Here is a 25,965-nt window from a genome sequence, read left to right as displayed (position 1 = left end):
TGTCCATCAGTCCGAGTCCAGAGGGAACATTCCTGCACTCCGGCTTCACTGAGCTGCCTGCCTGCAATATCACCGCTCACCACTAGGTGAAGCTCTCACCCTGTCCTTCACCGGTTGTAACACCATTTTTTTTTTCCACAAGGAAAACAAATCCTTTCACCTAATTCTGTCTGTCTCCAGGGTTGATTTTTGCCATTAACACACTCACATATTGGCAGGCTTCCGGAGAAAGAGCACACACACAGAGACACGCGCAGGCATTCAGTCTATCTCCTGCAGACATATAGTCACATAAACACTGCCACACACACACACACACACACACACACACACACACAATCTCCTCTCTGTCTCACACTCACACACACCCTTCCCTCTCTCTCTCTCTCTTTCGCTCACACACACAAACACACACACATAAACACACATAAACACACATAAACACACACACACACACACACACAGGGCACTGCCGAGTACTGCAGAGAAATGGGGGTTTACAGAGAGGAGGAGTCTAATGCCAGCATGGGCCTTCAGTGGAGACATTAAAATCATCACACACACCTACAACACAAAGCAAATCGACTGTCTAAATCTATTCATCATAAAAGCTCTCATTCAGCTTAAGAGCCCTAAGCCTTTAACTGAGGATCTGCTGCATTCCAATGCTGATTTTCATAACTGTGAACAGTAACACCAACACTAACAGAGTAAGATGGCTGTCAACCCACATACATTACAGAAGGTGGGTGAAGGCAGGTACCCAATCACAGGGTATCTCCTGCTTATGTTACCTTTAAGCCCATCCAATGGTGAAAGCAGTGGGCAGGGACATCACACTGCATTTTTAGAATTGTCAGGTTTGTACTTGTTTGGGTACCCATTTCCACTGGAACAGTTTCCATTTCTCCCAAACAGTGAAAGCTAACTAACAAGCCACACTCATTTAATCCCATTTAAACTCTTTTAATTTTAGTCCTCAAATACAAAATGTATTGCTGTCTAGAGTTAGTAAGCACTTTATGTTTGTACATGCAGAGGTGGTGATGACATACTATGTCAAACAGTACATGAGAAATAACTAATGAAGTAGGTTTTTCTGCACAGTAGGTTATATACACGCACATGCACAAGATTGCTCAAAGGTAGGGTGCGTGCGGAGTCAAAGGTCACAATGTTGGTGTGGTGGATTACAGGGTTCATAGTGTTTCAATATTAGCATCTGGTGCTCTTTAAGCCCAGCGAGAGGGAGTACAGGTGTGAGGAAGAGAAGGAGAGAAAGAGAGAGAGAGTGTGTGTGTGTGTGTGTGTGTGTGTACATATGTGCATGTACTAGAGAGAGCGAGAGAGAGCGCGAGAGAGAGGGAGAGAAAGAGAGAGAGAGGGAAAGAGCGCGAGAGAGAGCATGAGAGAGAGAGCGCGAGAGAGAGAGAGAGGAATGAGCGAGAGAGAGGGAGAGAGGGAGAGCGAGGGAGAGCGAGAGAGAGGGAGAGAGAGAGAGGGGGAGAGAGAGAGAGAGAGAGAGAGAGAGAGGGAGAGAGAGAGAGAGAGGGAGAGAGGGAGAGTGAGTGAGAGGGAGAGAGAGAGAGAGAGAGAGTGAGAGAGAGAGAGAGAGAGGGAGAGAGAGAGAGAGAGAGAGAGAGGGAGAGAGGGAGAGTGAGTGAGAGGGAGAGAGGGAGAGAGAGAGAGAGAGAGAGAGAGGTGATAATTACTCTCCACGCTGGAGCAGAGGAATGCAGGCAGGGGTCCTCTCTCTCCATGACACAAAAGCCCCCAGAATACATTACCCACACGGGTTCATTAAATCCGTGGGAGTTAATCCAAAGGCCTTTAAAAAGTGTTCACTCTTCCCTGGCTGCTATTCCACGCGTGTGCAAAACCACTTAAGCAAATGACTTCACCAATCAACAATCCCCATGGCGAGAGAGAGTGGCAGGGGGTCATTTTTTCCCCCCATTGTTTTTTATCCCCGTCCTATCACCGAACGCAGCGCTCGGAGCTCTCCGTGCCTTCTTCTGCCTCTGGGTTCCTTCACTCCACGCTGACAGAAAGACAGACGGGGAGAGTGGGCGCATAAAAGACGTGCGTGGGATTTCAGAGCCGCGGGGGTCAGAGGTGCGAGGACCCTCCTCTCGCTCCCCTCCTGTGAAGGCGTGTGTGTGTTGACGGACAAAATCAGGCAAAGTGTCACACAGAGCTGGGGTTCCGGCTCTCTCTGTAAACTGACGATGGAATTCTGCCGCATGAGGTACACCGATCAATGAAGCTGACTTCAGGTGCACCTATGCAGGCTGCCCGGGTACAGTGCGGCTGCAAAACAATTTATGCTGCAGTGCTGGGAGCGCTTAAGTTAAAGTTCCCTGCCTATGGGCAAGAAACGAGATCATACAGTACTGACAGCCACACCTTTCAGGGCGAGAGAGTGCCCACAGCACTGCTGGATACTGTATGTGTTTGGTGAGAAATAGCTCATGAGAGGGGATTCAGTGCCAGCTGGATTACATTAGTCACTGCTGGTTTGCAGTAAGGATCTTTTCCCAGGAAAATAAGTTGGAGTGACACATACTTTGTGTGTGAAGCTGCATTCTGCTAATACTCCATTTTCGCCAAACCCTGCCAGTTTTGAACACCTCCCTCTGCTAAACTTATAGATTTATTCTTTAATTACTCCACATGAATGACACGTATTGTTCTAAGTTCTTCCAAGATTTCTCCTTAATATGACAATTATTGTCACCACAGATGTCTCAGATCCTAAAATTAGCAATGAAATATTTCAGTAAATGGAAAGCTACAATATAACTTGCCATACTCTACACTAGAGATTCAGACTCAAAGAGTGCTGCAGCTAGCTACAGCTGACTACATTGCAACCTTTGGACTTTCTCACAAAGGATACTACTACTACTGCCGCTGTTATTGTGATGATTATTATTAGTAGTATTATTATTACTACTAATACTACTTCTACTACTACTACTGCTACTATTACTACTACTACTACTACTACTAATAATAATGATGATGATAGCAGCACTAGTCGCATTTTGTGCAGAAAAAATATACACTATGGGATCATACACACTACATTCATTGCCAATTCATAACGTTACAATATGCTGTCATAAATGAATAAATAAACAGGTAGTTGTTTAACACCTCTAGCATGTTGCCTATTCTAGACCTCTGCTTGATGTGCCCATCAACCTGTTACCATCTGATATTAGACCGTGATATTGCACAGCAGGGAATAACTTAATCTAACCCGTGCGGCACATTGCCCTCAAGTTTGAATGACAGATTGAAGCGAGAAGTTCTATTCTTCAATTTGTTCACAGCGAGTGGAAATTTTGGAAAAATGTAACACTCACTAAACTGCTAACTCTGTGTTCAGGACACATCTCCTCAGTGTAAGATTGCATGTCACTCTGTGTGTCAGAATACCCTCCAAGTTGAGCTCATAGTGCAAGACTCTTTTGCCTCCACTCAAATGTTAAGACGAACTGAACAGTACCTCAAAAACGAGAATGGACTTGTTTATGAGATACAGAGGTTATGTAACATTTAAAAGGGGTAAAAGGATGCTCACTTCAGAGTAACAGAAAAATAGACTGCATCTTATTAGAAGATTACCCCCATCAAACTTGATGCAATTTATTCAGTCCACAATTACATATTAATGCAAGTACAGAACCAATTTTTATCTGTCTGGTAGCACCATATGGGTTGAATATTTTTATTATATTTTTACAGAGGAGAACAATGTTTTAAATGCAAGCAGGGGGGAGAAGGCATTTTTAATGCAGTCGCATCAGGCTTTATACTGGTGGCCAATTACAGTGCCTATTACTGGCCCTGACAAAGCCATTTATTCCAATTACAATTACGCCACACTGTGATAAGTAAGTAAGGCGCTGGTAAGTGAAATTGATTGGGCCTTGCTGTTGGTATCTCTGACTGCCAAGGAACGTACTCAGATTAAACATGCCTGTGCCACTCACAATTTGTAAATGTACACATTCGCCCTTCACTGGACGCGCTCCAGTTTAGCGTGGTGAGGATCTGCTTAGATGTCCAGGAAAAATATAACACACTTGACATTTATGAATGCAATGTTTAAATCTCTCACCATTAACACTGATTTAAAAAGAGTATGTACGACTACATGCTCATGCACCAATAATTACAGTATGACATAGCTGATAATCTTTTTTATACTCATCGCTTTGAAATGTGTAATAACTATGTAACCATGAGTACAGGTGTGTCGCTTCCTTATTTTAAATAAAAATTCTCTTGCACAAAACGTGTATATTGTATGTGCTGCAAATCTGTAATTCAATAAGGGCAGTCCTGATTTGAATTTGAGTTATGCATTCTGTGCCTCTTAGAGGCAAGCTCCTGCGAGTCTGCCCTGATAGCCTCTTTGACTCAGTTAAAAAGAATAATTTAGATTAAACCACAGTCTTGCAAAGAGCTCAAATTGGAGAGCAGTTGAAAAAACACACACACACACACACACACACACACACACACATACACATACACGTACCGACACACACACAGCTCTAAGAGCACAGCAACAGGCCCCAGTACCTGCTGAACAAAGAATTAAAATCAAAAACCCAAACACAATGGCGAAGATCCTCAAATGGATGCAACCTGCATAAAACTGAGGAACAAAGGTATGTGGAACAGGAAACAAGAAAGAGAGAGAGAGGGAGAGACAGAGAGAGAGAGGGAGAGACAGAGAGAGAGGGAGAGACAGAGAGAGAGAGAGAGAGAGGGGCCGGCCTGCGGGGCAGGTGGGCGTTACCTGGCGCAGGTTTCGGGTGACGCGCACGTCGTGCCAGGCGTTGTCGTTGAACTTGCCGTTGACGGGCTCCACCAGCGCCTCGAAGGCCCCCGAGCCCAGGTTGATGACCAGCCAGACGGCGCCGCTCTTCAGCGACAGGTTGACGTAGTCGGCCGACTTGCCCGTGTGCAGCATGAGGCCGTTGCGCTGCAGGGTGCGGAAGGAGAGGGTGATCTCGTCCGTGCTGCTCTGGATGGGCGTCAGCGACAGGTCGTAGCAGAAGAACTCGTTGCCCTTGAAGGTGGCCACCGACTCCTCCTTCCCTGAAGCAGAGAGACGGGGAGAAGGAGGGTCAGGGAGGTTCATTCAGCCTGTTTAAAAGACACCGTACGCTGCTCCTCTGACAGATTATTATTAGCTCAACACATTATTCTCTTATAAAGATTAAATCTAATTGGAGTTTGAAATCAATACACATATTCTGTTCAAAAAAAAATCATAAAGTGTTTGGTAGTAACCACATACACCAAGCAGACTCTGATTAAATTCATACCAAGCAGACACTGATAAAAAAGACACAGAAAAATCACTATCCAAATGAACACTTTCCTGTTTTTTTCCTATATAACAACCCTACTTATAATCCACTCTTAAATCAGAGACCCTATCTCCACACTATCACGAGCAAAGGGATGAATTTTCCAAACCATTCCATAATAGTATTACCACATGGCAAAGACAAGCTAAGCATGGGTCAAAAATCAATGATAATAGTAAATAATCCTAATAATCACATCAATAGCACACGGATGCAACATGTCTTCAGCTGGAGAGGAACACAGCAGAAGTCTTATTAGCATTGGCTTTACCATGGGAGAAAATCGCCGAACTGAACACATATTATCCAGAAAATGCCCTCTCCTGTCTCACCCCGACAGTACTTTTGATTCACAGGGATAATATCAGTTTCGTAAAGCCTTGGCCTGTCCCTAACAAGCGTTGGATGGGCTCTTTCTCGGTAAATGAGGGCCTTTTGGTGGGAAACAGGGGGTTCCTGGGATGAGCAGATGGCGTAATCTCATTTATTCCAAAGTAATAGCAGCAATATCACTCCGATTGCTGGAGGCCACTCATAGGGGGGCTCCAAGTTTAAAGTGGATACGCAGAAGTAATTACAGGATCAGTACAGAACACGAGCGGATCTGATAGGCCACGTCGAGCCAGGAACAGAGACGCATTAAAGCAAGCAGGAGGCCGGGACTTTCAGGTGTAATTAACCCTTAAAAAGCACATCTAATTCTCACCGCAGTCTTATCAAACCCTCAGGCCCCAAGGGAGCTTGACATTCATTTATAGAGCAGAAGCAGTGTCACTCGTGGTTTGATTTTTTTTTATATTTCTTTTGGGAAGGGAATATTTTATTTAAATACTTTGGTGCTTTGTGCTTAATTTTGAGCGATTAATCTAAGCTGGTATTGCATTTTTTGAAAACAGCATAATGCAATAAACTCCCAATTATGCTGATTAAAGGAGGGGGTGGTGGCAGGGACAGCCAAAAACAGGGATAACCTGTAATATGACATTTTAATCCATACATCTTTTAATCTGATCAAAAACATTCATCATCAAAAAACACCCAAAAAGACTGCAAGATGCAGAACTAACAACCTCTAAATACTGCCTACAGAACCAGATTTCCTTCTGAGAAACAATGTACAGTATATAGATACATAATACATAGGTGGATAACCATATTAAGTTCACTAATGGTTTTATGTGTTTGTACTTTATTACAGGTGGCTAGCAATGTCTTGATGAGCAGTTGTCTGAGAATTGGCTGTTGGGCTGTATTTGATCTTAACATTTTAACAGTAACATAATCTGCTACCTTCCTCTTTGATTTAGTGGATAATATTGACCATTTAAAAGCCAAGTGAGTGTTAGACAGACCTCAGCCTTAACAATCAACATGTGGAGAGTGTGAAAATGTTTTTTTTTACGTTCTTAAATCACTACAAATTGCGCTATGCATACATCTTTAGACTACAAACTGGATAACCTGCTACTGGATTGGCAGGATTTGACTGTTATATTTCTGTTAATCTGAATGACATGCTAAATTGTCTTGCGAAAGTATCTAATTTACCAAGCGGGCGTAAATCATGTACTACAAAATGCCACTGCGGTTACATAGAATACCGCCATACATAACACATTGCAAGCTGTACAGAAATGCCAAATGGAGAATCCCAAACTTTACTGAACACATTCACCATGCCTATTCAGCAAGAGCAATGCTACTACCTGATGAGCACCACTCTGCGACTTCAGAACATGAAATTAAAAACCAAATTCATACTGCTGACTAAAACATCAAATATTCATTACGCACCATCTTTATTTGTGTGCAGTCGGAAATTAGGGTAATTTGAGCTGACGCAGAAAGCAGTGCCGCTTTGGAAGTCTGAGAGAAATCTCTACCACACAGCTCTCTCTCACGGTCCCCAAGCTGCTGACGATGGGGGAACCAAGCATGTTAAATGGACCAATGCAAGAATTTTCAATTATATATTAAAAAAAATAAAAATAAAAAATACAAACAGGTTGTTAGCTGTAGGCGACAAACAGCCTGTGACGGGTTCTGTGAGCTGGTGTCGGCAGATAAAGATTAAAATGGGTTGAATTGTAATCAACTGACTTTTTACATTCTTATTTAAGGTCACGCTGACTTGTGAATGGCTGTGAGCAAACCATCAATGACTACCCAGGAAAGGAAAGGTTGACAGAGCATTGTAGGAACAAACTTCAGTGCATTACTGACAGGATTTGATGGTTTGGTACCAACAATAGTTTGTCATTCCTTTCAGAACACGCCTTAACCAAAATCATTATCCAGTCTAAGGTTATTATGGGAGACGTTGGAAGACACATGTCAAACCTTATACAGGCCATTGAGCGACACGCTGAATGTAATTTCGAGATAAAGACGCAGGGCACTACCGGTTTAACATAAAAATTCTCCTTATACATGCATGTATCGTTAAATAGGTTGTGACAGATGTGAAAGGTTTTATTCTCATAAATCAATTCTCTTTCTGCAGCAGTCCCACACTTCCCTGCTGTAGCACCCCTAATCCCTTCCCTCCAAAGCCTGTCTGCTCTAATAAGCCAAAGATCCCAGTGTACAACAGAGCCCACTTTAAAGCCTGCTTCCCCTGGTGCACCAGCACCGCTGTGTTTTCAAATGGAAACTAATATGAAGATGTCTTTCCCCTTTCTGCCGCTCTCAAATCTCATTTCTATTGCCGAAGAGCTTACGTTGGTTGCCTCTAAAGAGCTCAAGAGTGAAGAGAGAGAGACAGAGAGACACCTAAATCTGGTTCTACATTCCGGTGTAATCTTTAAATCTGTTAATGCAACACATTAGCACATAATGCAGAAAATCCAGTCCCCTACTGGGCACGCTGGCTGGTTATCGCGTAAAGCTGCCAGTCTGTCTCTCTCCCTTACACTACAATGTACAATGTTCCGCCTCGCTTGCAAGACTTTCTGATACAGTGGGAGCCATTTACCACCCCCTCCCCCCCAACACCCCACCCACAAGCACTCTCACCGAGCTCCGGCTGCCAGCACGGAATCGCGTTTGATCTGAATGAAACGGCAAGCGCTTCCAGTGAGTCATACAATCCCAACCCACTCTCCCCGCTCTCTCGGGACATTTTGACTCAAAAATCTAAAATCTGCAGCCAGGATCTGCTCAGACCCAGACTGGCCTGCTCCAAACCTTCACATCAGCCCCTCCCTGACTCCCTGTTCGCTCTGACTGCCCGTCTCGGGCTCTCCCATCTGCTGTGAATGCCCTCTGGCCTCCCTGCCTCTCCGGCTCACATCAGTGTGCCCTTACGCACGTTCAAGTTCTGCTCAGAACTCCGCGTGCAACTTCTCTCCCAAAACAATGCGCTTTTAACAGTGTCAAAACGGCATGCAAACACAAACACCAGGAGATGCGTTTGCACACGACTGTAAAGCTTGCTTTTCACCTGCAAAATTAAGAGTATTGGAGAGTTTCTGTATCGAACTTTCGTTTTCTCTTCAACGAAGTGGAAAAGCAACCATAGCCAAATTATTAAAGTGTGAGTAAAAGCAGTAGTAACAACAGTAGCAATAGTACAGGTCATGGTACACGGACTTAGTTTTAACGGTTTTTTGTATATATATATATATATATATATATGGAATGTTGTAAGTGGTCTCAAAATGTTGCAAGAAGACTAAAAAGATCAGTCTACCCCTATCACAAACACAACTACAGCAGCTAATCCAACAGCTGCTACTACAACCCTCACTGAAGCCCCCCCGAGCCCACGCCAGCTAACCCGTCTAGGCGAGACCACTGGATTCATGTCCTTGGGAAGGGGACGGCGTGTGAACCAGAGCCGCGTCGAAGTGGAGGATGAAGTTACAATCCATGCTCGATCAATGCCATTGACTAGAATTACCTTCGCCGCACGCCCGCTCTCCCACACAGGAAGTGACAGACATGTTGCTAATGGAGGGAGAAACAAAAACAGGTGAACCCGATAGCCCCGATCGGGTTTCCAGGATGGTTTCACCGGTGAAGCGCTTTGCTGCTCGCGGTGAGCGGGCCGATTTAACGCAGGCAAACTGCTGTTTTCAGGAGAGCGACGCTGCACTGACTACTACAGCTAGCTCAAAGCAGCCAGAGAGGAACTGACATCACAATGCAAATCAGGGAGCAATACGTTCTGAATATACACATATATTTTAAACCAAAACAACTGACAACAGACATCCCCCCCCCCGCACTTTTTCAGAGAAATCATCCTCCCACCACTTTTTTTCTTAAAGGAGATGGATTTTAGGATGCAATATGCATCCACACTCCCTTCCAGTAGGTGGCGATATGTATCTACAAAGTTGGTCTAAAACTCGTCAGTATAACCATGGGAGAATAAGAGTCCTGCGTGAATGTTAACAATTCAAGAAGTTGTTGCGACTTGCTTGAGTACATGGGCAAATTTGTTTTAGCTAGCTTGCTAGAAAGGTAAAGAGAGATGCTGAAGATACTTAATTTTATTTTTTAATTAGTAGTACAGTATGTCTGAAGTGCAAGGAATGACAACCAAAGCCATGAATTAAATAAAAGCCATTATATCACAACCCTGGAAGGAGGTTCCAAGATATCTGCATACACATATTCATACTCATACACACACACTGTTGCTTTGAGATCTTCCCTCGTATGCTGGTCACATTAGAGCCACACTGGAGCCTATGTATACATTCATTAAAAACAAAACTCAACAACCAATTACAGCTAATCATTAAACATGGTTCACTATTTAAGTAATAAAAAGATAGAAGGTGGCAACCTGGTAATCAAACTTCCATTCAGATTTTTTTGTACATCTGTTAACTTGGACAGAGGGTAGATAAACAACAGCTAATTAGTCATTCAAGTTAAAAAAATTAAATTGCAAATAATTTCCATATGATTTTACATCTATCCATTTACTCACTTCCTGCATGTATGCCATCTGTCTACTGATTATTCTGAAGATGAATGACTTACAGCGTAGCAGGTAAGTAGTCGACTTGTGTGTTAGTCTCCTAGATTTATAAATAGGACAGCCTCCACCTTTGAGAACCTCGTCGCTTTTCATTGGCCCACTCGCAAGATTCGCAAGGCCGAGGCCGACACTCCGCACATCAGAGCAGGATGAAAACATGGACCCCTGCTATGCACAGTGAGTACGTTGTATGTAATGAAGGGTCTCAGGGCGCTAGAAGGACCATCCCCCTTTAGCATACCAGATAAAACACTGGGAGCCCTCTTTTCAATACCAGCTAGAAACAAAAAGTAAAAAAGATACAGCACTAGTAATATAATATGAAAAAACAGGATGCTGTCCAATAATTAAGGCTTGCCATATCCAGGTGTTTGTGGAATGATGATCAATACACCTGTCCTTATCCTCTGCACAGGTGAACAGCACATCTCCCCCCCCCCCCCCCCCCCCCTCGCTCAAAATTTCCAGTTTGAGAGCTCCTGACTCTATTCTGCATTAACCCCCTAACACACACACACACTTACACACACACACACACACACACACACACACACACACACACTTACACACACACACACACACACACACACACACACACACACTTATACACACACTTACATACACACACACACGCACACTTATACACACACTTACATACACACACACACGCACACTTATACACACACTTACATACACACACACACGCACGCACATGCACACACACACACACACACACACACTTATACACACACTTACATACACACACACACACACTTATACACACACTTACATACACACACACACACACACACACGCACGCACGCACGCACACGCACGCACGCACACACACGCACACACACACGCACACACGCACGTCAGCTGTAATGTTCCTTCAGGACCTCTGGGTGCTGATGCGCAAGCCAGCTGTGAGCTGTGAGGCAGGTAGTATTACCTGCATCCACAGGCAGGGAAAAGGCATGGAGAGCCGCCTTTCAGCTATGAAGCCCTTCCAGTTCCCGTGCTGGCAACTTTAAGGATTGATTGCAAAAAAATAAAATATATAAAATAAAATAAAACAGGGACAGCATTTGATGGAATACACCCAGCATTTTTCAAAGATATTGGATTAACATATGTCTTCCAGGTTTTTTAATGGGAAGAGCTGTCAAAGATAAAAACTGCCTATTGAATACCATATTAGTGAGCGCGCAACCGTTCTGCAGATTCAGAAATAACTGCAGGTCAGATTATATTATAAAGCAGGTGCTTTTTCACCGGTTTCATAACTTCACCTCCCCCCCCCACGTCTGCTGTGTGGCAAACCACTTTATCCACACAGTGGCTGTCTATGAGTCTCCAAGATAAGCCATCTACACAAAACAAACCTCACCCCCTGCCCCCCCTCCCTCTGACCCCCGTCCTCTCCAAAACAAAACAAAAAAAAAGAAAAACTAAATAAAATCAGAGGAGAGACTCAGCCCTATGGAGGGAGGTAAGGAATCACAGCACCTGTCAGGGGTCGGGAGAGAGCCCCTCTCCCTGTATGCCCCCCTGGGCAGTGAAAAGTGCACACAGTCTGTTCAGCACCATGCTTAATTTCCTATCTGCGATACAGCGGTGGAGAAAGTGCCATTTCTCTCAGATCCATTTAAATGAAATATGCAGTAAAGGAGATACAGACGGAGCCGGCGCTCAGGAGGCCGCCGGCGGCCTGCACACTCGGGTGACAGACTGCCCGTTTTTTTATACCGCATAAAAAAATAAATAAATAAAAAGCAGATACATAATCTTTATTCCAAACACCATGGAGGTAATGGGAAAAAAATCATCTGCTGTTAATTTTTGTGGGTTTTTGTTCTGACCTTGCAAAAAAAAAAAAAAAAAAAACAACAACATCAAGTGCAGCATACTGTAAAATAAAATAAATCATATCCAAATGTATCACCAGTGAAAGCTAGCTCTTCTTGTCAAATGAAGCAACAATACCACATCTGCCAGAATAAAATGCTTTTATCCCAGAACATAAAGATGAGCTAGAGTTATTCTGCTCTTGAACAGTGGAACCGGATCTACAATCTGGCCATGAATTTGACCAGAAAAGACAAATCTAGTGTCAGCATTTCCTTCATCCGTTAAAAGTCTCTGGATAGAGCCACACACTCAGCCAGGTGTTTGTGCTGGATACCCACTTCCGATTTCAAGTGGGTCTAAGGTTTGATGGCAATGTTAGGACTTATCCAGCTGTATAAATGGATAACATTGTAAAAACTGTAACATATGTAAGTTGCTCTGGATAAGAGGGCCTGGTAAATGGTCACTGGCGTATCGATTGGCCAATCTGGCCCCTACCATTTTGGGACACATTCACGAGAACCGGCTCTTGCGGTAAGGTTGAGTGGGTCCACTGAGTCCCTCCACAGAGAACTGAGTAACATACCTTTATGCCTTTCTACTAAATATTTGAGGGATACATTTAAGCACGAGTGGAGAAGGGAAATGTTGCTATTAGACCTTAAAAACGCCCCAAACACAACGGGCAGGCAGGCAGGGTAGTTGTTAAATCCCAGGGTTGTGGAATGTATAAGATGTAAAATTTTAAGCATCATGAATCAGCCCTGATGACGGCATTTGCAAAAATAGGGTTTCAGAAGGGCAGTTGAATTCAAATTCTTTGGCAGAGGAGAGGAGAACATTTCAGTCAGGTACCACTGACACCGAAAGCATTCTTGATCGATTGGTCAGAAGGATTTACGACCTGCAGCTCCATTTTCAACCCAACAGCGGAGCGAAGTCTCGCTGGGAGAGCCGCGACTTTCATAAAAACCTTATCAATGTGGGTGATTTGTACTTCCTCCACTCAGGGACAAGCCCTTTTACCATGTTACAAAGTGCTTACTAAGTACCTATAAAGTTTATGGTGCCCTTTGGTTAACAGGACTTGTGGAGGAGCTTTCAAAGCCACTTTACATAAAAATGGTGCTCCATTAAACTGAAATGAATTGGCCACACTGAAGAGTGGTCAAAGGTTGCTCCTGTTTTAACTGTGCGGATTAAATCTGTTGAATTTGAACATCAATCATACCCTCAACAGCTGTCAAAAGACAGTCAAAAGAGGTCAAAGGATGTGCAAAGTGAAGAGCAATAATAAAAAAAAACTCAGGATTTCAGTGCAAGAAAAAAAAACATAAATCTATGTCAGTCTTTTATTTTGCCAGAAGTTAATACTATTGGCTCTGTGGGTCCAGATAAACACCCGACTTAACACTGTTTAAACTTTGCCCATCATCCGTCCTGTACTCCAGCATTGAAAGGTCTGGCCTTTGATCAGTGGTGAATGCCACAGATCAGCGCATCGATCCCTGGCGCGGGGCCTGTGCCATTTTGTTCTGAGGCATTTTAAGATACTTATGTTTTTATTTCTCTTTCTTCTTAGGGAGATAATTTGTGACACTGGAGCATTAACGAGATGCGCTCTCTCATCTGAAGGGTGCGTTTAATTGCTGGTTGCCCGGGAAACCGCCTGTTTCACTGCCGGCTGCTCGCAGTTTACCTCGCCCCTGCCTGGCTCTGGAAGGTGTCGGGATTCTACCCTCTTTTCCTCTACCTTCCACTCCTCTCTTCTTCCTCTCCCTTCACACTGACCGCTGGCTAATTTCCACCATCACAGAGAGCAGGGGGAAACTCAATACCCCAGCTATAGAGGCTGTGCCACACATCAGTAACTCAAGCTAAACGCCGAGCCACCTCCCACTCCAAAGGCAAAAAGCCAACACGTACAGAACTTTATTTGCAATTTAGAGCACAGAGGGGTGAAGACAAATGCGCAGGCCTTTGTAATTTCATTTAAATATTTAGCTTCAGTATCAGAGAGAAGACACATGTGCTATAGCTGGAGGATCTACTCACCCCATAAACTTATGACACATGCCACTCAAGCTCCACAGTAAAATGCTTCATGTTTATGCATTTACCAATGGGCTGTTTTCTAAATGTGGCTGAATTTTAAAGACCATCCTGTCCTATTAGCAATTTTCCTGATGGACTTCCTGCAGAGTGAGCCCGTGATTACAGCAACAGTGGCCTTGAGAGGAAGGCAAAACATCAACAACAGCAACAAAAACAAAGACATCAGTGAACTTCGGTTCGCTTCACTTGCGTCGTAAACACATATCTACAATTTTCAGCATTAATTAATTAATAATTAATAAGATAGACCAGCTGCAATACTTACCCTGCCCTGACACCTGTTAGAAAAAAGTAGTACTTCTGTTCTCATTTGCTAAAATTTAACTTCATCCCTGACATGCTTTTCTCTGTTATCTCTAAGACACATAATTTAGTTATGCTATAATAAACTATTATAGCACTCATTAAAACAACAAGAGGGGAATATATGCAATACAGTCAAGGTCAGTATCTATTGCCATTGTTCAAGCATGAAACTGCAGACAGGTAATATCTACAGTAAGAGGTAACACAACATTACAGTGGATTTCATGAGCTTCATTGAATCACTGTGGCCCAAAAGCAAAGCGGATCAACACAGATCTGTTTGACAGAGGCCAAAATGGCAAAGTTTCTGTGACATTCGCTCCATCAGCTTTCACGGTATCCCTTCTCACAGGGAAAAAAAAAGAAGTTATAATTGCCCTGAAATCCTGGCCAATTGCCTGGAGAGACACATAAATCCTTTTTAATGAAATGCGCTTTTAGCCCCGTTCATCGTGAATTACTGTCGATAAAAGCAGAGGAAAAAACCAAGGGCTTTGTAATCGCCGGGTGTCTGACATCGTTTTCCGTGGGATGTTTTAATTGTATTGAATCCTGGGAAAATTGCCTCAAGAATCCGCCTACGTAAATTGCATTACTTATAATCCATTACTTAATGTCATGAAGGACTGGGGGTGGGAGGAGGGCACTGGCTACACTGGCCCTTTCAGTCATACTGGGGTTATGTTCAACAGCCACTCAGAGACGTTGTCTCGCTGACCTCTGTCCAATGGAGAACCTTGATCTTGCTCTGCCTGTAATTGGACAAATATGATGTAAAACCTTGGAGGTTGCTGAACTCAGTGGCATATCCACAGAACCACGGCTCAAAACAAACCTCTCGGGTATTTGTAGGCAAAAAAATTCAGCAGTTTACTGTGATTCAACATGAGCCAGAAGTGTGAGCCACTTCAAACTACTAAAAATGCCAGGTTGGAACGCAGCCCGTGATTCTCTGTGTGCAGGAGAAACCCACTGTTAACCCAGTAAAAAAAAAAAAAAAAAAAAAAGAGCTGACTAAAAATCTGGAAAAGTCCATGTGGAGGAAGGTAAATGGTTTCCCTCTGTAAGACATTTAACCAATAGCAAGCAGGCCGGAAAACCAGATCGGTTTCTAACGAGTGTGACCCACCGCTCTCCTGCTCAACACGCGGATCCCGCAGGAGCCGGCGGCCCGAAGCCTCGGTGACATCACTCCCACAGGAACCTAGCGAGCCGCGCTGCGCGCATTTGGCCTCCTGTCGTCTTTTCATACCTGCTTTCCAGGGTCCTCAAACGCAGGTGGAATCCTAACGAGCTCCACGCTCGGCATCGTGGGAACAAAGGAATGAAATGTGTGACCTGATGTGGGTGTCAGAGGAACGACGAGCACCACACGGGGGTTACGGCGCTAATGTTCCCGCCCTGGAGCTGGGCCATTTGCAGATGTTACAATAACTGGGTTCCATAATTTACGCCCAGAAGAAGGCAAACTGCACTCTACTGTTTATCTGCTGTACCCTATCTGACACCATCAGAAAAGAAGCAACTGCTGACCTCCATCATGGTAATCTACATGCCAATACAAAATTATGACAAGTTTACATTAGAAATTTAACTTATTGCAATAATTTATTTGGCAATACCAAGCTCTAATGACAGTGTACATTGTTTTCATCATGTCAAAATGAACGAATGAGTACTTTGTCTTAGGCGTCATGTTGTGCCAGGACTCCCTTAATGATGGCTTAATTGCAGATAATTAAAAATATAGTATGAAAAAATATAGATATAAAATATAGATATAAAAACAAATCACATACATATAAAAGAGATTTTTCTAGGATTCCAAGGCTCCTAGCTGTACTGTACATAAAAAGAATGCTACATTATTTGAAAATAAAAAAATAATAAAAACATACCTATATTATAAATAATAACCACTTACGTACACATGGCACAAGCTATACACGTAACACAATGTGATCTACTATATGAGGAATGCATATTCTGTTGTAATGACTCCATATTTTACACATTACTATTTTCTGAGGAAGCATTCACAGGTGATAAGAGAAGTGTGCTCTAAGGTGTACTCCCATCGACTGAAGTGTTCTCATGCTGAGTGAACAAACATGTGTCTGGGAAAAATGGAGGTGTTGTGGGAATTCATTCGCTTTCTCTTTATTGATGATGGGATTTACCGATAGACCTCGAGTCTTTTCCTAACCTTTTCAAGTTAAAAGCTCCTCCTGCCTGCTACTTTAAGGGCCGCTGCTCCAGGGACATGTTAAGTCCCTCTTTGCTCCGAATGCTGTATCTCATTCTCTCTCTCTCTCTCTCTCTCTCTCTCTCGCTCTCTCTCTCCTTGTCTCTTAAAATAAAGAGCTAGAGGTGCAAAGTACAGAGAGCTCATTACAGGAGTGTGGATGCTCTGTCTTTGTTTTAGTTTGTATAAAGACAGACAGAAACACACACACACACACGCGCGCGCGCACACACACACACACGCACACACACAAGCAGATGACTTTAAGCTTCACAAAGAGTGATACTCAATACATTCCTTGCACATGTCTTCCTCACTATAAAGTAACATATGATGGGCATCCTGTCTCCGTTATGACATGAAATGTGTGTGCTTATGCATGTTTGTGTGTCTGTCTATTCCCTGACCCTGAGAAACAGACTCCTGGAAAACAGTGCAATTTCAACAGTGCAACGGCATTGAAAATCTATGGATACACAGCATTTGGTCTACAGGCAAGTTTCTAGTGGACCACAGATGGCAATGGGGGGGGTTGCTGCATCCAGCAGTGGCCAAGGCAAGGGTCAGAGGTCAAACGCACAGAACAGCAAGTGGTCATCCACTAAGCAGCCAGTGGCACACTAATTCATTATTTACAGAACCGGTGCTTACATATGCAAGAATTGCCATGCAGAAATGTGCAATATGATGCTGACCAAACCCCGCGATTTAAATAAAACAGATTTGTTCAGTGCAAAGAAAAACTCAGTGGATTAGCGTTTCCACTTGATGCGCCCGTCCTTACTCTAAATATCCCACCGCTGTGGGGTTCTCTGGTTCCTGCTGAACACAGGCACAGATACCGCACACACAGACACACACGCACACACACACACACACACACACACACACACACACACACACACACACACACACTCACACGCTCGCACGCACCCCACTGTCTCCCCCATTAACAAGCCATTATCTGTTTGGAGTTTGAAAGTGACATTTCCTCTCTCTCCCTGCAGGGGGTGCTGACGCGGGGGGAACCTGGTGGCACACGACAGCTCTGCACTGCGGGCAACTGCCTAATTAAAAACTCGTCTCATCGCCCCCCCTTGCACCCTCTCTCTCACTCCTCTCCCTCCCCCTGTCTCTATCCCCCACCTCTCCAGCACTGCTGCACCCCCCCCCCCCCCCCCCTCCGAAAATAAAAAATGGCTCCTTGTCCTCCACATTTTATTTGCTCACGTAGTCAACAGATGTTTCTCGTTAAATGAGACATGTCCTCCAGAGGCCACTAATTAGAGAGGTCCTCAGCTTATCCCTCTTGTCACAGACCTGCTGCTCTGAAACAGACGCACACATGCCAGGCCACTTCGTGTCCACTGTTCTCAGATCAGTGACGGTGCATGTGACCTGAGACAAGGCCAACTCAGATCATGTCATGTGTCTATGAGATATGCATTTAGCCAGAGAAATCAGCTCCTGGGCCACCATGTTGAGAGGACCCAACCAGTACAGTTGAGAATATATTCCTTTTTCACTCAATACAGTTTGAAAGATAAAAGGATTATTCAAAGACAGATACAGTCGGATTTCAGTCACAACAGATGTCATCTCCGAGATCAAAAACAAACACTGAGTTGCCTGTTTGAAAAGAAAAAATCTTAATACTAAACTTACATATATTTCTATTTGCTTTATACTTATTTCCTTATAAAAATTGGGACATTGAAATGGTGAGAGTCTATCTCACATATCGACACCACTCACAATGTATTGGTCTTATCACAATTGTTAACTGAAAGGTCAACCGTATGCAGCATTAAAAGTTCAACAGTGCACTATGGAAGGGTCAAGTACGTGAAAAGTCACACACCAAGTCAACAGCCCTAATATGGCTGACATGTAAACACTTGGTATGTCCACCCAGACGCTTTCTCTAGGTTTTATGTTCTAACAGGACCAAGCTACGTGGCAATTAATAGCCTGTATTTGCTTTCCGAATGACCAACAAGTACTGGTCTCTGACCAGTTGTAAATCTTTGTGGTTGGCTGAGATGAATACCGTTGATCTGACTGGTTTCAGATGTGATAATAATAACAAAAGCTACTAATATACAGGATCAGTAATAAAATATGAATAAAAAACATGTATATACTATTATTTTCCCATTACACTCAGTGAATATAATATGTTAGCATATGTTTATATATTGCAAATATTGTGAAAACAACCAGAGCAACGGTGTTTCACAAAGTTCTGGCAACGGTCAGAATGGAAAACCAACTACAACCCCACTAGCAGTTTCCACCGCAGAGTGTAGCTAGAAATGTCACAGCACTGCTACGGCATCCTGTTATAAAGCCAGGTCATAGCACTGCACAAAATGTACACATGCAAAATGTAGCTTATGCTTATATTGCAAAAATATCAATCAATCAATGCAGACAACTGATCAATAAACTTTCATTCGATACAGCACCTGTAAGACTGTATTAAACAAAACTGTGTCATCACCGGTGGATGCGGTGACCTCTGAGCTCCTGTCTGTGCACTGCATGAAGTAATGCAGTATGAGTTCACGCATATTTCAGGTACCAAGTTCACCCTTTATGTTTTACTTTTTAAATCGAAGAATTTCATGTTATAACAGCACCTTTTACAGTTAGCATGTTGGGATTTATTCATTCCCTCAGGGCTGTGAGTGGATTGTTCGGGGATGTATATATGATAGGCATCATACAACGCTTCCATTCAGTTTGAAAAACTGCACAAATTAGCATTACATTACATTACCTCATTTGGCAGACGCTCTTAACCAGAGCGACTTCCAGATAACTGCATCACAATGCTAAGAGTAGTTATCGAGAAGTATTACAAGAAGTCAGTAAGATACTGAGTGCTAAAGTGCTAAACTAGCATAGAGTGCTGTTGTTTTTATAAAAAATAGGAATAGATAGGATAGACAGAGATAGACAGAAAGGAAGGTAGACTAGAGATACAGCTTGGAAAGATGCATTTTCAGATTTTTTTTTTACCAGTATGAATGGCTGCCAGCCAGAACTTTCCCACATGCACACTTCACACCAGACCACTCCATAAGAGTTGCGCAGCATTGCTAACCGTTGTGGCTGTCCATTGTGTTATTTGACACCATCTTGCAAGATTTATGTGACATTTCAAAGGTTCATTTTGTGTGAGGCTTTTATCACAGAAATGCAAGGCAAAACAAAATAAAACCGGGTGATAAATGTTTTATGAGATAGGTCCCCGATCCAGAGGGGTAACAGCATCTGATGCGGTGCTACCCAGCCTTCTGTTGGGCTCATTATTACGCTCATTCATCTGGGTCAGAGTTGAGGAACGGATGCAAGCTGTGCCTCTGAGGAACTCCGGGGGGAATTTTGGGGGTGCACTTTCAGCACAGGACAACCGTGGGATGTGGCTGGGATGTCAGAGGGTCACCCCACCCTATCAAGAGGAGTTACTAATCTAGCAACATCCCCCACTGTTCCAGCTCCCAGCGAAAGGGAGGAGAGGTTGTTGGGCGGATGGGGGGTGGGGGCTGTGGAAGGCTTTGGGGACATCAACACTCGCTTTGATAACGCGGCGGCACCGCCGTCGTTTCACACGGCTAGATGAATAAAAGAAAGAAAGAAAAAAGATGATGTCGATGCAAAATGCTGATTGTCATGATTGTGATGGCTGCCGAAGGTCCCAAAAGCAGAAATGAAAGAACCTGATTCTCCTGGGCACCTTGAGATACAGAAACGTGAGGATCAGAGGGGGGGAGAGAGAGAGAGAGAGAGAGAGAAGGAGGGAGAGAGAGAGAAAGAGAGAGAGAGAGAGAGGGAGGGAGAGTGAGAGAGAGAGGGAGGGAGAGAGAGGGCGAGAGAGAGAGAGGGAGGGAGGGAGAGTGAGAGAGAGAGAGAGAGAGAGAGAGAGAGAGAGAGAGAGGGAGGGAGAGAGAGACAGAGAGGGGGAGAAGAAAGGAAGACAGAAGGAGATGTAGAAAGGGAAGAATTAAAGTTTATCGAGAGGGAGAGAAATGAGGGGAGTAGGAAAAGAGAGGAAGAGATGGGGACAGAGAAAGGGAGGTACAAAGTGGGGGAAAAGGGGATGACTGGGAAGAAGAGGGAGAAATAGAAAAGAGGGAGGGAGACAGATGGAGACAGAAGTGAAGGGTGAAACAGAGAGAGGACTGTGGAGGTGTTCACCTCTAAACAATTAATGCACACATAAAGGCATTGCCTCACAAGACAGAAGAAGGCTTGAGGGAGAAGAATGAGAAGGAAGCACAACACAGCAGGAGAGCTGGGCATGGATGGGGTCCTTTGGTGCTGCCCTGACACTTGTCAGACAAGTTCTTCCTGCCACTGTTCTCCTCCTTCACGAAAAAGCCAACCCAGGGGGGAGACCAGGAGCGTCTACCGCCCCCACCCACCTGCACCCTGCCTCCCTTGAGCTTGTTAATCCAAGCACAGACGGCCAAACCTCAGCTCCTCTGACTCCTTCCTCTTTGAAGTTCACAGAGACCATACCCTCTGTATCAATATTTCAGCAGCTGGATTCTCATCTCTCCCCGAACTCCCTTCCTCTCTCTCTCCCTTTCCCTCCCTCCTACATTTCGGGGGCACCCGGAATATGATTACGTTACCAAACTCGGACACATATAAATCGACATAAACATAAAACTGTCAAAAAAACGTCACACTTTAAATCAGAATCATTCCACGACAGCATAATGTGTTGAAAATTAACGTGGATTAACTCTCACAGTGGCACTCTCCATTTTACATCCTTATATTGATTTCATCACAGAGTAAATTGTTAAGGAACACTGTCAACATGTAAACGTGAGACACTAATGCCACTATAATAAAAATAAACAGCATTATCATGAAAACAGCTACTACACAGGGCATGACCTATCAGCCGTGCTGGGTTTCAGCCAGCCTGGCCCTCCTTGGCTGTCTCTGTACGTGCCTTTGTGTGACTGACCCTTGCACAGTGTCCACTGGAGCAGCCCTATTGGCATTGCTCCTTTCATTCTGAGCATGCTTCCTAGCAACGCCTTGGTTTATGCGGGCCTGTTTTTGGAGTACCCTCTGTCTCCTCTTGTCATGCTCCGGTCGCCCCTCTACCAGCTGTGCCCAGTGGGGCTCACGCTGGGCCAAGTGGAATTTGATTAGCACTTCCCTGGAACCGCTGTAATTATAAGGCCATTTCAAAACCCCCTGCTCCCTCTCACCCCCCCCCCCCCCCACCTCCTTCCCCATTACAGACATTTCCTCTGTTCGCTCCACCACCCCCCAACTCACTCTTTACCCTCCCCTCACCACATCCTCCAGCATTAAATGGCTGTCAGTTCACAGTTCTTGCTCTCTCATCAGATATGCATGTACCTGCATGTGTGAATATGTGTGTGTGTGTGTGTGTGTGTGTGGAGGAGAAAGAAAGAGCCCGAAAACCTAATTCAGTGTGTGTGTGTGGGGTCATGTCTGAGTGTGTGTATGATATATGACTGTGTCTGTTTGTGGTGTGTATGTGTGGTCATGTCTGAGTGTGTGTATGATATGTGGTTGTTGGTGTGTAATGTAATGTAATTGTGTGTGTGTGTGTGTGTACAGGATTCATTTCTGGAGAGCGTCCAATTTCCAGAATCCCACCACTGACATTTCTTCAGCATTTATAATTGCACAATCTAATTTCAGGGATGTACGCTATATCATTCCATATGTGCATTCAGCACCAAAGAATAATCACTGCGACAAAAGGACCTGACGCTCCATATTCTATTGTACTCTCCTCCATAGCTTCTCCATTGAAGAAGGAACACATTTGTTTTTAGCAAGCCATCTGCCATACATGATAATCAAATCAATTTAAGAATGTCATGCCAAATAGCGTGCTCTATATTTAGTGCTGCAGTCTACCATAAATAAGGCTGGAGTGTGTATGTATAAAATGCAATACTTAATGAAACAAAATAATTTCGTGTTTCTTCCCCTCCATACATGTGACAGCTTGTAATCCTTCTCCTTGATTTGCTCCATTATTTTAATTAGATGGATGCGAGCGAGAGCGATTTTGTGCGCGTACACACACAGAAGTAAAGTTCTGGAGAGACATCCGCTTTCCACGAGCTTGGTAATTGTGCCCTCAAGGTTGTCGTGACGATGAATGCGCGCCCGAAGCCCCTCCCTGCTGCAGTCATTTTCAGATATCCTCCGCTTCCCCCGTATATGCACGGCGACTTGTTTTGGCACTTTATAAAACGCAACTCAGTCACCGCAATGGGTTAAACTTGACCCGCATGCTTGGTCTAGCCGCACCCTATCAGGCTGTTGGTTCAACTTGACTCACATGCTTGGTCTAGCCAAACCCTATCAGGCTAATGGTTAAATGTGACCCACATGCTTGGTCTAGCGGCATCTCTATTAGGCTTGCTATGGCCAGTAATCAGTCCTTATACATGATCAAGGAGCAACTTTTTGTCATCCCTGCCCCCCCAGTTTCAGTGGCAAACGGCTCCTTGATTGCCGAAAACGAGCAGCGAATTGGACATTTCAACCAAAGCTGTTTCAACTAATGTGCAAATGAATAATTATCTGTTAAAATAAGTTTAAAATGAAGTAGCTTAATTCATTCCAAACCAGAGGCTCAGTATAAGGATGAAGGAGGTGACCTTTTCAATAATCCTTGGTATTTGTGCAGTATTTTATTTTAATTAGAATGGGATTTCGGAACGACACTGTGAATCATCTTAATATAACTGGATATTATTGGAAATACCTGTCTGGAAATATACAGTTGTGAATGTGCATATGTTAGTAGTAGTACTATATATTATGCTAGTAGTAGCACTGTATATTATGTTAGCATAAGTACTGTAAATTATGTAAGCACTGTTAGTAATTTAAGCAAGTTAAGTTTTCAAAAACACCTCAATGACTGTTCACATCAGTTATGATATGATCATTATTTACCTAGGAGACACCTATATTCGTGGCGCTAGCAGTACGCATACAATAGCAAATTTACACACATCAACCATTTAGACTGCTGGATATTTGAAGAACAAACGCTAACAGGCTCCACGCACAGTTGCTGGCTATTTACTGAATGCTTATTAATGAGTACCACATGCAGTTGCTGGCTATGTACTGAATGTGTGCTAACTAGTACCACACGGCTGCTAGCTATTTTCTGAATGAGTACCATACACAGCTGACCACATCAAGCCCCATGGACCGTACCCTTGAAGGGAGCTGAAGGTGAGAACAGAGTTTCATGTCTGTGACCACCAAGTGCCTCTACAATTCCATTTAACTCCATATGAAGTGAGAAAATGGGTCAATTCAGGCCCGGATGGAGGAGGAGAGTGTTCATATTAAAAGGAGGTGCAGTTCAGCCTCAACTGTGAGAGAGGTGCGCTCCACTAACTTTTAAATTGAAGGCTTTATGCGACGGGAAAGAGCGTAAATTGGGATTTCATATAATCTAACACAGGAATCAGGATGGCTTTGATTCATTTTCAGAAAAGGCTTCAAGCTGCATCTTGGACCGTCTGTAATTGCCGTGCTATACCAGAGCATTAATCTCATATCTGGCTCTCCCTTTATCTAGACTGCAAAATGTCAAATTATTTTTTCTTCATATTTCAGTTGCCTGGTGTGAATGAACTGCCAGCCTTCTCCATTTTGAGGACTGCTTTGTGTTGAAAGCAATCATGTCTGCATTGTCTTCTACCCTGGACTGCTTGGTCGCTGCCTTGATTGGCAGAAGGACACAGGCAGAGCACAAATGGGTAAATGCCGGAATTGTGCAATGGCCACACAACCAGAATAATAAAATAAACAAATAAGTCAGCTGTTCTCACTATCCTTTTATTGCATAGCAAAAATATTCTAATAAAGAGTTAACCGCCTTATAAACTACCTGACAACAAAACAGGAAAATGGTCATAAAAGAGAATAAACCCACATAAATGAGCAGAGATATTTCATGAAAACTAAATCAGCATTTACTGTCAGATTATCATGGGCTACATGACTGATATTTTTACATTTTAGTTTTGTTTTTGTGAAAAGATGTGATTCACCTCTCCTTTTAGCTCAGATTAACCAAAACAAAAACGAAAACTGCTTTGCCCCCCCCCCCCCCCCCCCCCCCTTTGTCCCCCGCCCCTGTTCCTGAAAAGAATAAATAACATCCTGCCAAGGTTGCAACAACATGACAGCCCTGGCGCCATGTCATGTAAGCGTGGTGAGAACGTTGCCTTGAGAGGCAAACAAGGTAGAGGATGAGAGGGAGGGGGGCAGGGTAGGGGCCAGTGGGTATGGCAAAGCGCTCTCTGCCTTGTAGCGCCTGTAAGGCTGGAGGCACATCTCGGCTCCTCTCTAACGAGAATGAGTGAGTCTCTGGGAGATAGTCCGGGGGCCGTGCCTATTTACTCATTTGATCTCCCAGATCCCTGGACACTGATTGGGCGCATCCCCCCCCCCCCCGGAGTGCCTTCCAATTAGGTCTGGCCACAACGCCGGGCTGCGCGGGCCAGCTTGACGTCCAGCAGATTTGACGTGGCCCCTCAGAGCGAGAGAGAGGGAAGGAGAAAATGAGGCGGCGGGCCCAGGCAGTGAGTAAGCACTTTCTATTTTTGCAAACGCCGATGTCACTCGTGACCCGGGGCTCTGGTCTCGGGTCGCACGAATACCTCGTTAACGACAATCACTGCAGATAAGGTAACACTAGATGGGCTGTTGCATTTCCCTTTTCAGACTGCTGACCCCTGAAACCCCTCATATACACACATACACACACAAACACACACACACACACACACACACACACACTCACCACCCCTGTCAGACTGGACATCCGTAATGTACCTACCTATACACAAAGATGACGTACTGGACGTGAATCATAGCAGCTCCATCCTAGATAAACATTACGTCATCAATCACAAAAAAAATAAAATTGGATTACGGATGTAACCAGATATCTGATTTTGAGCCTATCCAATATGGGGACCTATCAAATGGAATTAAAGTGATCAGGTGGTGCTGAGATT

The 25,965-nt window shown here is 44.0% G+C and overlaps 1 protein-coding gene across 21 annotated transcripts in view; it reads right to left on the bottom strand.

Annotated features, from left to right (window-relative positions):
* nrxn2b (neurexin 2b) overlaps nucleotides 1-25,965 on the bottom strand; it is a 618,578-nt gene that overhangs the window by 348,658 nt on the left and 243,955 nt on the right. For all 21 annotated transcript variants that reach the window (XM_036547806.1, XM_036547808.1, XM_036547817.1 and 18 more), the window contains one exon: nucleotides 4,817-5,118. In XM_036547806.1, the coding sequence (XP_036403699.1) occupies nucleotides 4,817-5,118 (302 nt within the window). The remainder of the gene's footprint in view (nucleotides 1-4,816; nucleotides 5,119-25,965) is intronic.

This window comes from Megalops cyprinoides, chromosome 16, assembly GCF_013368585.1.
Source record: "Megalops cyprinoides isolate fMegCyp1 chromosome 16, fMegCyp1.pri, whole genome shotgun sequence".
Classification (NCBI taxonomy): domain Eukaryota; kingdom Metazoa; phylum Chordata; class Actinopteri; order Elopiformes; family Megalopidae; genus Megalops; species Megalops cyprinoides.
This window is presented reverse-complemented; position numbering and strand designations above follow the sequence as displayed.